General features: G+C 40.9%; 1 protein-coding gene and 1 long non-coding RNA gene across 2 annotated transcripts in view; one reads left to right on the top strand and one right to left on the bottom strand.

The window, feature by feature from the left end:
- Window positions 1–737: 737 nt before the first annotated feature.
- Window positions 738–15853, bottom strand: part of LOC117505183 — a 21335-nt gene continuing 6219 nt past the window's right edge. Inside the window, exons 2-3 of the long non-coding RNA XR_004559041.1 lie at window positions 9125–9133; window positions 738–751 (exon numbers count right to left, since the gene is read on the bottom strand). This is a non-coding gene — a long non-coding RNA (uncharacterized LOC117505183). The remainder of the gene's footprint in view (window positions 752–9124; window positions 9134–15853) is intronic.
- The window catches only part of LOC117505181 (growth-regulated alpha protein-like), a 2678-nt gene continuing 666 nt past the window's right edge, over window positions 13842–15853 (top strand). Inside the window, exons 1-3 of the mRNA XM_034164750.1 lie at window positions 13842–13971; window positions 14094–14214; window positions 14316–14396. Coding sequence (XP_034020641.1) covers window positions 13908–13971; window positions 14094–14214; window positions 14316–14396 — 266 coding nt within the window. The 5' untranslated portion in view covers window positions 13842–13907. The remainder of the gene's footprint in view (window positions 13972–14093; window positions 14215–14315; window positions 14397–15853) is intronic.

The following is a 15853-nucleotide window of genomic DNA, read 5'->3' as shown; positions in this document are numbered from 1 at the left end:
CGGCGACCCGGCGGCTCCCCTGCTTCAGCCTCATGAGAGAGCGCGCTGCCTCGCGACCTGGAGCCGTGTGCTGGAATATCTGCTCGAGTGCGGTGGTGAATGCGGTGAGAGAGGCACAGGCTGGTGACTGGCGACCCCACTCAGCGGTGGCCCAGACTGCCGCTCGACTGGTCAGGTGAGTGATCATGTAAGCGATCTTAGCTTTGTCGTTAGGGAACATGGTGGACATCAGTTCAAAGTGAAGTTCGCATTGCGTGATGAATGGTCTTACATGTCCGGACTCACCTGAAAGCATTCTGGTTGCGACAGCTGGTTACACACCACTGGCGCTGGAACAGACGTAGGTGAAACGGCTTTCGGTACTGGTGGTGGTGGGTTGGCGCCACCGGTGGCTGCATCCAACGGAGCCTGAGGGCTGATTCGTGACAGTAGCTGATTCATTTCCTCTGTGACAGAAGACATGAATGCATCCTGACGTTTGGCGAGTTCGCCAAACCCGGAGCTGAGCACCGCAAGCTGGTCTTCCTGCTGCGCCAGCTGTTTGCTGTGGTGACGTACCGCCAACTGGTAAGCATCTGAGCCTGCTGCGTCCATAGTTGGCCAGATTGATCTGACAGGAAATGAGGGTTGGACACAAATGCAAGGCTCAGTCAGGCAGCTCTGGTTTGAGGACTTTAGTGAGGATAAATGCAAAGGTTGGTACACGGGAAGGCAGTCCAAGAAACACAGCAAAAGTACAAAAATCATCAGGCTTAGACACGGTCGGGTAAAACAGGCAGGAGGTCGAGAACACGATGAGGCTGGCAGTACAAGAACACAGGAACAAGAGCTGGAGAGAAGGCACAAGGTGCATCAATCTGGCGAAGGAACAGAGCAAAATGAGCAGTATAAATACATCCCGGTAATCAACAGCGGATTGACAGCAGGTGCACAAGGAGGAGCCCAAACCATAGGCGTGGTCAGGAGAGCAGAGGCACACCCACCACCACAAGAGACAGAGAAACCAAAACAGGAAAAGATCACACAGAGGAACAGAAAAACTGGAGAGCAACCACAATACATAAAGACAAAACCGAGCAAACTCGCACCCTGACAATACCTCTGAGAAATCATTGCATTTATTACTGAAGAATGGGAGATAAGGTTGGAGGGTGTTGCAGCATTTAGTGTTTAGTTTTGCAAATTTGTGGTCAAACCCCTGACAGAAGTGAAACTGCACAATTGCAGAAGTTCAGATTCAACTCCTGCAACTCTGAAAATGTAATGCTGGCATAACGATTTGAATGTGATTTAAGGATTTAGGGATTTCCTTATTATGCTCTCCTCAGTGTTACCATCAGTATCTTCAACCCACGCTGACTGCACAAGGAATGATTTGTTTTCAACAGGGTTTTGTGTCTGAAAAAGCTGTATGAGAAGATCCAGATGAGTGGATTTTGTTTAAATTCCAGCAGAGGGCCATTCCATGTTGTAGAAACTCATGGGTCAAAGATACTTTTTTAGGAATTGGGGAGAATACTGTTTGAAATTGCAGGAAGAAATATTCACTTTTGCAGAAAGAGTTTTTTTTTTCATGTTTTTCTCCCATCAAAATGTGAATGATTTGGGATCATTTTCTATCTATTGCATAAACTGATTATTGTTTAGTGTTAATGAGAACATTGCACACCTCAGTTGAAGTAAGAAGCTGGTTGCCAGCAGCACCTGGTTTGGCCCAGAATTCATAAAAATACCAACATAATCTGTTATTAACCTGTCAAATTATTGAATAAGGCAATTACCAGTTCAAGTACATTGTTTTATCAGCAGAAATTGTTTTTTTAACTTTAAATATAGAGTGACATGCTGTCATTATTATTATTAAAACTTTATTTAACCAGGTTAATCCCATTGAGACACAAAGATCTCTTTTCCAAGGGAAGCCTGGCCAAGAAAGCAGCTTAAAAACATTAAGTTTCAGGAAGAGAACACAGAATCAGACAACAATAAAACAGACAAATACAATCTGGTCACATCATAGAGTTAATATGGGGCTTTCACAAGCAGGAACAAGAACGATATGAGGCAGATACTAAGTCCCTCATAATGTTTTTAAATGTTCCAAGAGAAGTTAGTTCCCTCAAGTGCAAAGTTCTTTGTAGTGAGTTCCAGGCAGCAGGTGCAAAGTACATGAAGGATTGTATGGACTGTAACTTCAACGCACAACGTCAGTCACACATAATTATGCAATTATTCAGTTTATGCCTTTTATTTATAACGTGGCAACGAGCAACAGAATAACAGTTGCTTGCAACCTTATATCCTAGAATAAAAAGAGTTGTTAACCCTGTATAGTTTGAAGACAAACTTGCAATAAAGTCTGTGAATTTTCTTAATGGCTGTTTTATTGTAATGTCAGTCACTACCATAGTATTGAGTACCACCAACTTGTATTAAGCACCAACAAAGTTTCCTTCCCGTACCAAGTAGACCTTGTCCCTATTATGTCTTCCACAAAACAGGAACATTCAGGGGCTGTATGTTTTATGTCCTGGTCACTTCAAAAGGCCTGCTTCCTCTGTGAATGTAACGTTAGTCACTGTGGAATTGCCCCAGAGTTCCTCAAATAAAGAGTTCCACTGACTGACTCTGAGCCACTTCAACTCTACGTCCATGACAAATGCATGTTTGTGGCAGTATCATTTGCCTCACTGCTGGAACAAATTAAGAAGCCTGTACAGATTTGTGTGAACGTTTATGGTGCTCGTCACTGGATAAGTGTGATTAAGGTGTTCCCTTGTGAGTCACGACTGAGTGTTTTACATTTGGAAAACTGATAAAAAGTGATAAAAATCTGTCTGGCACTGACAGTGTGCAAAACAAATCAAGTTTGAGATTAATAGGCAAACAGAAGTTAAAGAAAAAAGCTTTTTGCACATCCTTAAAGCTACAGTGTGTAGGGTTTAGTGCCATCTGTTGGTGAGGTTGCAGATTGCATTATGCCAACACCAGTAACAGTTTTGTTTCCCTTCAGTTTTTTTCCTTCTTTATTGATGGAGATTCATACTTTTTGATTCATACATTGTGGTCTTTTTTTTTATTACTCAAACAGTTGTGACATGACAAAAACAGATCACAGGATGCATCTCGAAGAGCTGAAACAAGATAAAAGGGAACTATTACAGCTCTGTCATCATTTCACTTTTTCAGTTTAAAATTTGCACAATATTTAATTTCTATTGAATTTATTTGCATTTGTAGTCTAACGCTGCATTGTTTTGAGGCCAAGTGAAGGTGAAGCAGTTTGTAAAACTGTAAGATTAAATATGTATTTGTCTTTGCTGAGTATTAAAAATGATCAAAAGTTCAAAAGGTTTCTGTTCAGTAATAGTTGGATCTATTGAGGTTGTTGTTTTTAATTGGAACAGCTCAGTTAGAGTTAGAGATGTGGAGGAAAAAAACAAAAAACAACAACAAAAAATACATGAATTTGTTTGATTTGTTTTGGTATTACTGATTTTTCATCACTCTGTATGACTGATCCCGCCTTACAAACAGTTATAATTCTTATTTTAAAGGTCTTTAAATATGGACTAGCTTGAGTCCTGTGGAATCTCTTCCACAACCACGTTGACAGAGACCACTGCTTATCTGAGGCTCATTTTCCCAAGAATTGCCTTTTCTTGAGAACTGTTGATTTCCTGACAGTGTGCCAGAATACGCCGTCCTCTAGGAAAACACAATGCGGTCCAAATATGAAACGTAGGTGGATGATGGAGTACATGTTTTTCTTGACTCTGAAATATTTCTTGGGACATGAATGAAAACAACTTACTGTGTTATGTTTTACAGTTATAATCACATTAGTGATATTGTTTCAGTTTTTAAAATATTGATTTAGTTTTAAAGGTGAAGTAGTCACATTGCTTGCCTCTTGCTTGCCTCTACTGGTGGTTGGCTCTCACTGCGGTATTGTATCACTTCCTGTTCCGGAGCACAGCGGTGTTTTTCTGTATCTGTTAGCTGTTTAATCTGCGCAGTTAGATTGATCTAGTTATCTAGATTACGATTTGTTTCCCAGTGTAATCTTTACGTGCCTTAACTAAAGCACTCATTCTGCTGAATCACCTCTAAATTATTTACACATTATTCACTTTGCGTGTTTTTAGGAATCCGCTAGCTTAGCGTAGCTACTAGCTCTTAGCCGATTTAGCATGGCGGCTTCTCCTGTCTCTCCCGCACTTTTCTGCTCTGGGTGTGAAATGTTTAGTTATTCCTCGGCCTCCTTTAGCAGTAATGGTACTTGTAATAAGTGTAGCTTATTCGTAGCTTTGGAGGCCAGGCTGGGCGAATTGGAGACTCGGCTCCGCACCGTGGAAAATTCTACAGCTAGCCAGGCACCTGTAGTCGGTGCGGACCAAGGTAGCTTAGCCGCCGTTAGTTCCCCTCTGGCAGATCCCGAGCAGCCGGGAAAGCAGGCTGACTGGGTGACTGTGAGGAGGAAGCGTAGCCCTAAACAGAAGCCCCGTGTACACCGCCCACCCGTTCACATTTCTAACCGTTTTTCCCCACTCGACGACACACCCGCCGAGGATCAAACTCTGGTTATTGGTGACTCTGTTTTGAGAAATGTGAAGTTAGCGACACCAGCAACCATAGTCAATTGTCTTCCGGGGGCCAGAGCAGGCGACATTGAAGGAAATTTGAAACTGCTGGTTAAGGCTAAGCGTAAATTTGGTAAGATTGTAATTCACGTCGGCAGTAATGACACCCGGTTACGCCAATCGGAGGTCACTAAAATTAATATTAAATCGGTGTGTAACTTTGCAAAAACAATGTCGGACTCTGTAGTTTTCTCTGGGCCCCTCCCCAATCAGACCGGGAGTGACATGTTTAGCCGCATGTTCTCCTTGAATTGCTGGCTGTCTGAGTGGTGTCCAAAAATGAGGTGGGGCTTCATAGATAATTGGCAAAGCTTCTGGGGAAAACCTGGTCTTGTTAGGAGAGACGGCATCCATCCCACTTTGGATGGAGCAGCTCTCATTTCTAGAAATCTGGCCAATTTTCTTAAATCCTCCAAACCGTGACTATCCAGGGTTGGGACCAGGAAGCAGAGTTGTAGTCTTACACACCTCTCTGCAGCTTCTCTCCCCCTGCCATCCCCTCATTACCCCATCCCCGTAGAGACGGTGCCTGCTCCCAGACTACCAATAACCAGCAAAAATCTATTTAAGCATAAAAATTCAAAAAGAAAAAATAATATAGCACCTTCTACTGCACCACAGACTAAAACAGTTAAATGTGGTCTATTAAACATTAGGTCTCTCTCTTCTAAGTCCCTGTTGGTAAATGATATAATAATTGATCAACATATTGATTTATTCTGCCTAACAGAAACCTGGTTACAGCAGGATGAATATGTTAGTTTAAATGAGTCAACACCCCCGAGTCACACTAACTGTCAGAATGCTCGTAGCACGGGCCGGGGCGGTGGATTAGCAGCAATCTTCCATTCCAGCTTATTAATTAATCAAAAACCCAGACAGAGCTTTAATTCATTTGAAAGCTTGTCTCTTAGTCTTGTCCATCCAAATTGGAAGTCCCAAAAACCAGTTTTATTTGTTATTATCTATCGTCACACCTGGTCGTTACTGTGAGTTTCTCTGTGAATTTTCAGACCTTTTGTCTGACTTAGTGCTTAGCTCAGATAAGATAATTATAGTGGGCGATTTTAACATCCACACAGATGCTGAGAATGACAGCCTCAACACTGCATTTAATCTATTATTAGACTCTATTGGCTTTGCTCAAAAGTAAATGAGTCCACCCACCACTTTATCATATCTTAGATCTTGTTCTGACTTATGGTATGGAAATAGAAGACTTTAACAGTATTCCCTGAAAACTCCCTTCTGTCTGATCATTTTTTAATAACATTTACATTTACTCTGATGGACTACCCAGCAGTAGGGAATAAGTTTCATTACACTAGAAGTCTTTCAGAAAGCGCTGTAACTAGGTTTAAGGATATGATTCCTTCTTTATGTTCTCTAATGCCATATAACAACACAGTGCAGAGTAGCTACCTAAACTCTGTAAGGGAGATAGAGTATCTCGTCAATAGTTTTACATCCTCATTGAAGACAACTTTGGATGCTGTAGCTCCTCTGAAAAAGAGAGCTTTAAATCAGAAGTGTCTGACTCCATGTATAACTCTCAAACTCGTAGCTTAAAGCAGATAACCCGTAAGTTGGAGAGGAAATGGCGTCTCACTAATTTAGAAGATCTTCACTTAGCCTGGAAAAAGAGTCTGTTGCTCTATAAAAAAGCCCTCCGTAAAGCTAGGACATCTTTCTACTCATCACTAATTGAAGAAAATAAGAACAACCCCAGGTTTCTTTTCAGCACTGTAGCCAGGCTGACAAAGAGTCAGAGCTCTATTGAGCTGAGTATTCCATTATCTTTAACTAGTAATGAGTTCATGACTTTCTTTGCTAACAAAATTTTAACTATTAGAGAAAAAATTACTCATAACCATCCCAAAGACGTATCGTTATCTTTGGCTGCTTTCAGTGATGCCGGTATTTGGTTAGACTCTTTCTCTCCGATTGTTCTGTCTGAGTTATTTTCATTAGTTACTTCATCCAAACCATCAACATGTTTATTAGACCCCATTCCTACCAGGCTGCTCAAGCAAGCCCTACCATTATTTAATGCTTCGATCTTAAATATGATCAATCTATCTTTGTTAGTTGGCTATGTACCACAGGCTTTTAAGGTGGCAGTAATTAAACCATTACTTAAAAGCCATCACTTGACCCAGCTATCTTAGCTAATTATAGGCCAATCTCCAACCTTCCTTTTCTCTCAAAAATTCTTGAAAGGGTAGTTGTAAAACAGCTAACTGATCATCTGCAGAGGAATGGTCTATTTGAAGAGTTTCAGTCAGGTTTTAGAATTCATCATAGTACAGAAACAGCATTAGTGAAGGTTACAAATGATCTTCTTATGGCCTCGGACAGTGGACTCATCTCTGTGCTTGTTCTGTTAGACCTCAGTGCTGCTTTGATACTGTTGACCATAAAATTTTATTACAGAGATTAGAGCATGCCATAGGTATTAAAGGCACTGCGCTGCGGTGGTTTGAATCATATTTGTCTAATAGATTACAATTTGTTCATGTAAATGGGGAATCTTCTTCACAGACTAAAGTTAATTATGGAGTTCCACAAGGTTCTGTGCTAGGACCAATTTTATTCACTTTATATATGCTTCCCTTAGGCAGTATTATTAGACGGTATTGCTTAAATTTTCATTGTTACGCAGATGATACCCAGCTTTATCTATCCATGAAGCCAGAGGACACACACCAATTAGCTAAACTGCAGGATTGTCTTACAGACATAAAGACATGGATGACCTCTAATTTCCTGCTTTTAAACTCAGATAAACTGAAGTTATTGTTCTTGGCCCCACAAATCTTAGAAACATGGTGTCTAACCAGATCCTTACTCTGGATGGCATTACCCTGACCTCTAGTAATACTGTGAGAAATCTTGGAGTCATTTTTGATCAGGATATGTCATTCAAGCGCATATTAAACAAATATGTAGGACTGCTTTTTTGCATTTACGCAATATCTCTAAAATCAGAAAGGTCTTGTCTCAGAGTGATGCTGAAAAACTAATTCATGCATTTATTTCCTCTAGGCTGGACTATTGTAATTCATTATTATCAGGTTGTCCTAAAAGTTCCCTAAAAAGCCTTCAGTTAATTCAAAATGCTGCAGCTAGAGTGCTGACGGGGACTAGAAGGAGAGAGCATATCTCACCCATATTGGCCTCTCTTCATTGGCTTCCTGTTAATTCTAGAATAGAATTTAAAATTCTTCTTCTTACTTATAAGGTTTTGAATAATCAGGTCCCATCTTATCTTAGGGACCTCGTAGTACCATATCACCCCAATAGAGCGCTTCGCTCTCAGACTGCAGGCTTACTTGTAGTTCCTAGGGTTTGTAAGAGTAGAATGGGAGGCAGAGCCTTCAGCTTTCAGGCTCCTCTCCTGTGGAACCAGCTCCCAATTCAGATCAGGGAGACAGACACCCTCTCTACTTTTAAGATTAGGCTTAAAACTTTCCTTTTGCTAAAGCTTATAGTTAGGGCTGGATCAGGTGACCCTGAACCATCCCTTAGTTATGCTGCTATAGACGTAGACTGCTGGGGGGTTCCCATGATGCACTGTTTCTTTCTCTTTTTGCTCTGTATGCACCACTCTGCATTTAATCATTAGTGATCGATCTCTGCTCCCCTCCACAGCATGTCTTTTTCCTGGTTCTCTCCCTCAGCCCCAACCAGTCCCAGCAGAAGACTGCCCCTCCCTGAGCCTGGTTCTGCTGGAGGTTTCTTCCTGTTAAAAGGGAGTTTTTCCTTCCCACTGTAGCCAAGTGCTTGCTCACAGGGGGTCGTTTTGACCGTTGGGGTTTTACATCATTATTGTATGGCCTTGCCTTACAATATAAAGCGCCTTGGGGCAACTGTTTGTTGTGATTTGGCGCTATATAAAAAAAAAATTGATTGATTGATTGCGCAGTCATTTTTTTCCCAAGTATTCAGCATATATTTATTTATTTTATTTAACTCTGAGGCACAGTGCTGTTCACGAGTCTTAACTGTTCACATGAAGGACACCAGCAGAATCACCTCTGGCTGAAAAAAGGGAATTTGTCATGTCACAGGTGAACTCCCACACATGATTAAAAAAAACTTATTCAACCAGCAACTTCTTAACTAAAGTGCGTTATTTCTGATTTTACATTTTTTAATTTGAATTGCTTTGATTTGATTCTGATTTTAAGATGTGTGGGCCGTTAGCTTTTGTACGAGAACACAGAAACAGTCACAGTGTCAGAAGAATATGTTGTAAATTTTTGTTGATCAAACAGAAGGACTTTGGTCTCTTGGCGTATCTCAAAACAGGCAAAATAAAGACAGAGACCAAAGACCACCAGGTAAAAAAACATGTCTAAAGGTCCTACTGACATAAAAATTTCACCTGATTTAGGTGACAACCAAAGTACTTCACACATGCAAAGGAACCAAAACAAATAAGTACAGAAATGACGTTATGTGTAATAAAATGGACTGACATGGAGAAACTGCATTGACCAGGCTTACTGAAATGTATTTAATACTTTGAACTAAAACCTTTGTTGGCAATGAAGCTTCAAGATGCCTCTTATATGAGGAAACTAGTCATGTCTTGATCAGAATTGATTTTGGTCCATTCGTAAGATAAATGTGATTTAACAAAAAAAAAAAAAGCAACAGATCAACACAAAACAAAACATGAAACTACAAACCACAATGAGTAAAGTCCAAGTAAGTGAAGAATTACACTATGTAACAAATGTTTATTTTTGGTTTGTTCCTGGGTACACAGTGTGTTTTCCTAACCTGTTCTGCCTTAAATAAACAGAAAATAGCTGTTATTCCACAGAAACTTTGCTTCTGTGATCAGGACAATGATATTTTGAAATTTGTCTGTTTTCAAGAATATTCTTGATTCGCCTTCACTACTACTGAGTAGTCTTCTAGAATATTCTTGAACTGCTAGAACTGTCCAGAATTTTCTAGAAGTTTCCAGAATTATCTAGAAATTTCAAGAAACTTTTAGAACTTTCTAGAACGTTAAAAAAAAATAAAATCTAAGTTTGTGCTGAATGTAGTCATTTTTTCATAGACGTTAGACATAAGCAGTTGAAATATAACACTGAGAAGCCAGGTACAAAAATTGTGTTACATAGTGTTATCAATACAAATGAAACTTACTAATTTGGTACTTTAATGTTTCCCACAATCCCCCTGCGCTTCTCAAAATGCACCGCGGCACCAGCAGAGTCCCAGCATCTCACAGCACATGTAAACAATGGCAAAGCGAGGATGTGGATGGCGGCGATTCCACGAGTTCATGAGTGATTATGATGATGACATGTTCTCCCAAGTTGAGAGGGTTATCTAGAGGAGGTGGAGGACCTGTGATGGACTGCTGCCATGCCCTGATGTTGTCTTGGTGTCCATACTTCACGAGGTGTGTTTACATTGTGCCCTGAACTGGAACTCTGCTGAAACTAACCTCTTGTGCGAGTCACAGACCGCCAGACGGTGTGGGATTCACAACTACAAAACAGCGAATGGGGCGACTCGTACACGGCGGCTGAGACAGACGAGAAATAACAGTGAGCGGCCGTGATGACTGATGTGATGCAGGCGTGACAGACTGTCTGTCTGTGTGACACGACAAACTCACACAAAGCATCAAAACAACACACAACATGCTACAAACATCTCCGGTTCGATCCCTGGCTGTAAACCGACTATACGGTTTTGTTTTTATACTGATGTGAGCAGCAGTGCATGCTGGGGTATTGATTTCTGTCCGTGTGAACAGCGTCATGCCAAGACTTTGATCTGATTTGGAGCAAACTTTGCGGATCGACTGAGGATCAGCCAAAGATGAAACGATTTGATTTGAGAAAAATCAGTTTAAGGATGAAGGTCACAAGCTAAGATCAATGTGATGACCATCTTCATTGTTGTCATCAGTCATCTGTTGTTGACTTTGTGCAGCAGCGGAGCCTTCCAGCTCTCATGATTGATGCCAAAGTCTTTCAGTGTGTCTCTGCTGAACGAGCTCCAGATGTGCGCTCCTCACATGAGTATTATGTCAGACAAGTTGATACTGGCAGCAGTGTGAATATGCTGATCGTGCCAGAATACTGCGAAACCTCTGTGCACAGGATCGGACTTTGCTGCTTGACTTTCAGCATCTTGCAGAGGCAGCAAAGAGGTGGAAGACGTTAGGCTTCTTTGCATGCTGCTGGAGGAGAGTCCAGGTCTGGGATCATGCATAGATGATGGTGAGAAGAATGACAGGCTTCTGTGGGTGTGAGAGGAGAAACTGTGATCGGTGCAACGTTTGCCCGTTTCATCCCCGTTCACAGCTTCATGTTGGATTGGAGACAGACTGTAAAACAGGAAAACAGATTATTAGTGGGCTCAGGTTTCCCACCTCCCTTCTGGCAGCTGAAATTTCTCTTCTTGAATGTTCTGTTTAACTTTATGTCAATTGTACTACTTCATCAAGACACTGGATCTAAGTGGTGGTGCCACAGATAATAGTAAATTTCAAATCAAATTTATTAATTTATATAGCGCCAATTCATGACAAAATCGTCTCAAGGCGCTTCACAACATAAAAAAATTTAAAACACAATAAAAACAACCATAAAAGAAAGACAGCAGTAAAAGAATACAAGATTAAAAACACATCATAACACTAATGATAAAACAGGGAAAATAAATGAGTCTTTAAACGTGATTTAAAGGTCTCCACAGTGTCCGACTGCCGAATGTGTGCCGGCAGATCGTTCCACAGAGCTGGGGCACGATAGGAAAAAGCTCTGTGACCGGCAGACTTTTTATTCACCCTGGGAACACACAGAAGTCCTGCACCCTGAGAACGCAGGGCCCGAGCTGGTACATAGGGGCTTATCAAGTCAGCCAGATAGGGAGGTGCAAGTCCATGAACAATTTTATAAACTAAAATCAGTACTTTAAAATCCGATCTTGCAGAAACAGGAAGCCAGTGCAGGGACGCCAAGATTGGCGTAATGTGGTCAAACTTTCTGCCCTGTGTCAAAAGTCTGGCAGCAGCATTCTGAACCAGTTGAAGACCCCTGATCCTGGACTGCGGTAAGCCAGAGAATAGAGCATTACAGTAGTCCAATCTAGAAGAGACAAACGCATGAATCAAAGTCTCAGCATCAGCCATAGACAGAATAGGACGAATCCTCGCTATATTTCACAAATGGAATAAATGGACTGCATTTATATAGCACTTTTCCATCTGCATCAGACACTCAAAGCGCTTTACAATTATGCCTCACATTCACCCCAATGTCAGGGTGCTGCCATACAAGTCGCTCACTACACACCGGGAGCAATAGGGGATTAAAGGCCTTGCCCAAGGGCCCTTAGTGATTTTCCAGTCAGGCGGGGATTTGAACCCATGATCTTCTGGACTCAAGCCCAACACCTTAACCACTAGACCATCACCTCCCCCAATGGAAGAATGGAAGAAGGCAGTCCTTGTAATGTCTCTAATGTGGAGATCAAAGGACAACGCAGGATCAAAAATTACTCCAAGGTTCCTCACTTTATCCGTATGATGTATAACACACGGACCTAAGCTAAATGCTAGCTGATCAAATTGATGCCGATATCTCGCTGGACCAAAAACCATAACTTCAGTCTTATCAGAATTTAAAAGTAGGAAGTTACTAGACATCCAACTTCTTACTGATGCAAGACAATCTTCCAAGGATTTTATGTGAGTAAGATTACCAGCAGTTATTGGCATATACAGTTGAGTGTCATCAGCATAGCAATGAAAGGGAATCCCAAAACGCCGCAATATATTCCCGAGGGGTGCTACATAAAGAGAAAAAAGCAAGGGGCCCAAAACGGATCCCTGAGGAACCCCAAACTTCATGTCTCTATGATCGGAGGAGGTTCCATTACACAATACACAGTAGGAACGACTGGACAGGTACGACGTCAACCATGCAAGAGCAGTTCCAGTAATCCCAAAGTGATTCTCCAGCCTATTGAGTAGAATATGGTAATCCACAGTGTCAAATGCAGCACTAAGATCCAGCAGCACCAGGACCGTAGTGATATCTGAGTCCATTGCTCGCAAAAGGTCATTCACTACTTTAGTAAGTGCTGTCTCTGTGGAGTGAAATTTTCTAAAAGCAGACTGCAGTGGCTCAAAAAGATTATTCTCAGTGAGGTAGTTCACGAGCTGTTGCGAGACCACTTTTTCCAGGATTTTAGAACAAAATGACAGATTTGATATCGGTCTATAATTCTTCAATACACTAGGGTCGAGATTAGATTTTTTAAGTAATGGTTTGATCACTGCAGACTTAAAACACTTAGGAACAGATCCAGAAGTTAATAAGAGATTTATAATTTCCAGCACAGTTGGTCCAAGAGTGGGCCACAGGTCCTTAAACAGTTTTGTTGGTATAGGATCAATTAAACAGGTTGTGCTTTTAGTAGACGTCACGAGCTTTGTCAGTGCGCCTAGCGAGATACCATCAAAATCTGTAAATCTGGATACCACCTCAGTTGGCGCATCCACCTCCACAGCAGTATGCAGTGGTTGGGCCAAAGCCTGCTGAGATATACTCAACCTAATAGTAGAACAGTAGAGTTCATGAAACTCTCCTGGATCAGCTTCTCCAAGCCAGGCTGATCATTATGGATCAGAGTCTGGCATCAGTCAGCAACACACCATCCAGGGGGCCGCGGGACAGACAGACGTACACACAGATGAGGACAAATTTATCAAAAATCCGAAGCAAAATTATTTCATAAAATAATTCATTTTGTTTCTGTGTGCAAAGTAAAATTATGTCAACATCCAAAATAAAAATAGGATGTTTAGAAATGCTGTGCTGAAAATTCCCTGATTGTTAAAAAAAAAAAAAAAATGAAGAAAATGTTAAATATCATAGGAGGGGTGGGGGGGTGTCTGATGAGTTTGTCCTCATCTAGAAGCTGACGCCTCAGACTCAGCAACAGGAAGTCTTTAAATAGAAGTGGAAGTTGTGAGTTTCAGTGGAATTGGACTGGGCGTTATCAGGATGAGGTGCAACGGAGTCAAACTGAGGGACGGTACATCTACACTGACGTTGTTAGGACTTCTCAGAAATGCTTTCTCAGCTGGATTCCACAGAACTGGTGGGGGGGAGTGACAAATGCTGATATAAAACAAGGGGCTGATGCTGAGAAGAAGATTTAGGAAGACCTTTAGGAAGAAAGGAAATCACTGCAAAGGATACAGGAATCCCACACAGGGGAAGCATGAACGCCGCAGCTCTGTTTCTTCTCCTTCTCCTCACCTCTGTGGCTGTGTTCACCTCAGCAGGTAAGGGCAACACTTAACGCACATTTATTTAACAGCAGAATTCCAAACACGTATCATTCCACTGCTTGTGTTTGTATTTTATTTTTTTGTGTGTGTGTGTGTGTGTGTGTTTCCACATCCAGGGAGAATCCTGTCTGACCCGGACTGCTTGTGTGCTGAAACAGCCAAAAGCCTGAATGTCAGACTCATCGCCACTGCTCGGGAGTACGGACCCCGTCCCCACTGCAGCAGGACGGAGGTCATGTAAGTTGGGCACACGTGGTGCCGTGGGCATTTCAGGTGCACATGTGGCAGTCGGGTTCCCCTCTCATGTTTTTCCATCTCTCTCACGTTCTCCTCTGCAGCGCCACGCTCAAAGACAAAACCACACGATGTTTGGACCCCAGCTCAGGTTTCACCCAAGCGGTCCTCCAAACTGTGAAGGCGTAAGTCCAGTCCGTCTTCCTGTCCTTCATCCAGGCTCATCGTCTGATACACGAAACATCTTTCAGTCACACGAGTGGAAAAGTGGCTGACTGTGTTTTAGCTCGGGAGTTTAACCATATATTTCAGAGCACTGGAGGTTTAAAGAGATATTGAGGGGCCGGGGGGGGGGGGGGCACTGCTTAGAGGAAAAAATAAAAACAAAAAACTGACTTCTGAGAGCTCAAACATTTACAAGAAAAAAACACTTGGATGTTCTTTGGTATTAAAGTTGTAAATTAATGAGAAAAAAAAAACAGTTCAAAAGAGAGAGAGAGAAAAAAGAGAACATCCTGAGATTTGATGTCATAAATTTCCAAAGAAAAACCCAAATTCTCTGAGATTGAAGTTAGAAATGTACAAGGAAGACGGGGTTATTCTTCTATAATTGGAGATTATTTTGGTTAGAGCATTGAGTCCTGGGAAGCCTTATAGTAACAGTTATTAGAATTATTAATATTAATAATCAGCGGGGGGGGCATATGTAATTTGCAGGATCTGCCAAACCAGTTTAAAAAGATTATTTAGTCCAGTTTCTTTCGTTTTTCAAATTTGTGACTTTGAGCTTAGATAATTTAGGTTTTTTTTCTCCTCCTCACAAATTTATAACTGAATTTGAGAATATCTGGATATTGTTCACAAAAATTTACTCTTTTAAACTGGAGATTTCTGAATTACTCACCTTCCTTTGCTCTCTCATTTTATCCCTTTTTATTTTACTCATTTTAAATGTATTTTATTCTTTGCTCTTTTATATTTTTATCATGTTTTATGCAGTTTAATATGTTCTGATTTTATTTTTAATCTTTCTTGTGAAGCACTTTGAGATTTTTATCTGTGATAAGTGCTACATAAATAAATTTAATTTTTTTTTTTTTTTTTTACTTTACTGATAGTGGCTCAAATGCAGCATTGTACTAAAATACTGTTGTATTTAGTTCCAGTGTTCTGATAAAAATGACTATGCCATTTTTAACCTTCAACGTAAAACATCAAATCTGTAATTTTGTACCAGAAACTCAAACTACGTTAACTTGACCAGGAAACCTTTCTTGAATGCAGTGCCCCCAGCTGTTCTATAGTCAGATAGTTTCCTTAAATGTGACCTTTATGATCTCTGAGGTGTTCAGAGGAAGAATCTGTCGTATGTTCATATTTTATCATGTACTTTGACCAGCAGCTGTAAGAAGAGTTGTTTGTTTTTCACTGAAGGAATGAACATCATTTATTTAATCACCAGCTCCTTGAATAAAGCAGCTGATTCAAAAAAAGAGTTTAACAAAAAAAAAAAAAGCTTTTTTTAAAAAATGTGCAAGCTGTGCTTCAGCCATCCAGTGTTTCAGAAATGTCTGAATAATTGTAGTTGTGCAAAGTCCACACAAAATATTAAGTGAATTTAAAACAAATTGTAAATAAATAA

Source organism: Thalassophryne amazonica, chromosome 23, assembly GCF_902500255.1.
Source record: "Thalassophryne amazonica chromosome 23, fThaAma1.1, whole genome shotgun sequence".
In the NCBI taxonomy this organism is placed as follows: Eukaryota; Metazoa; Chordata; class Actinopteri; order Batrachoidiformes; family Batrachoididae; genus Thalassophryne; species Thalassophryne amazonica.
This window is presented reverse-complemented; position numbering and strand designations above follow the sequence as displayed.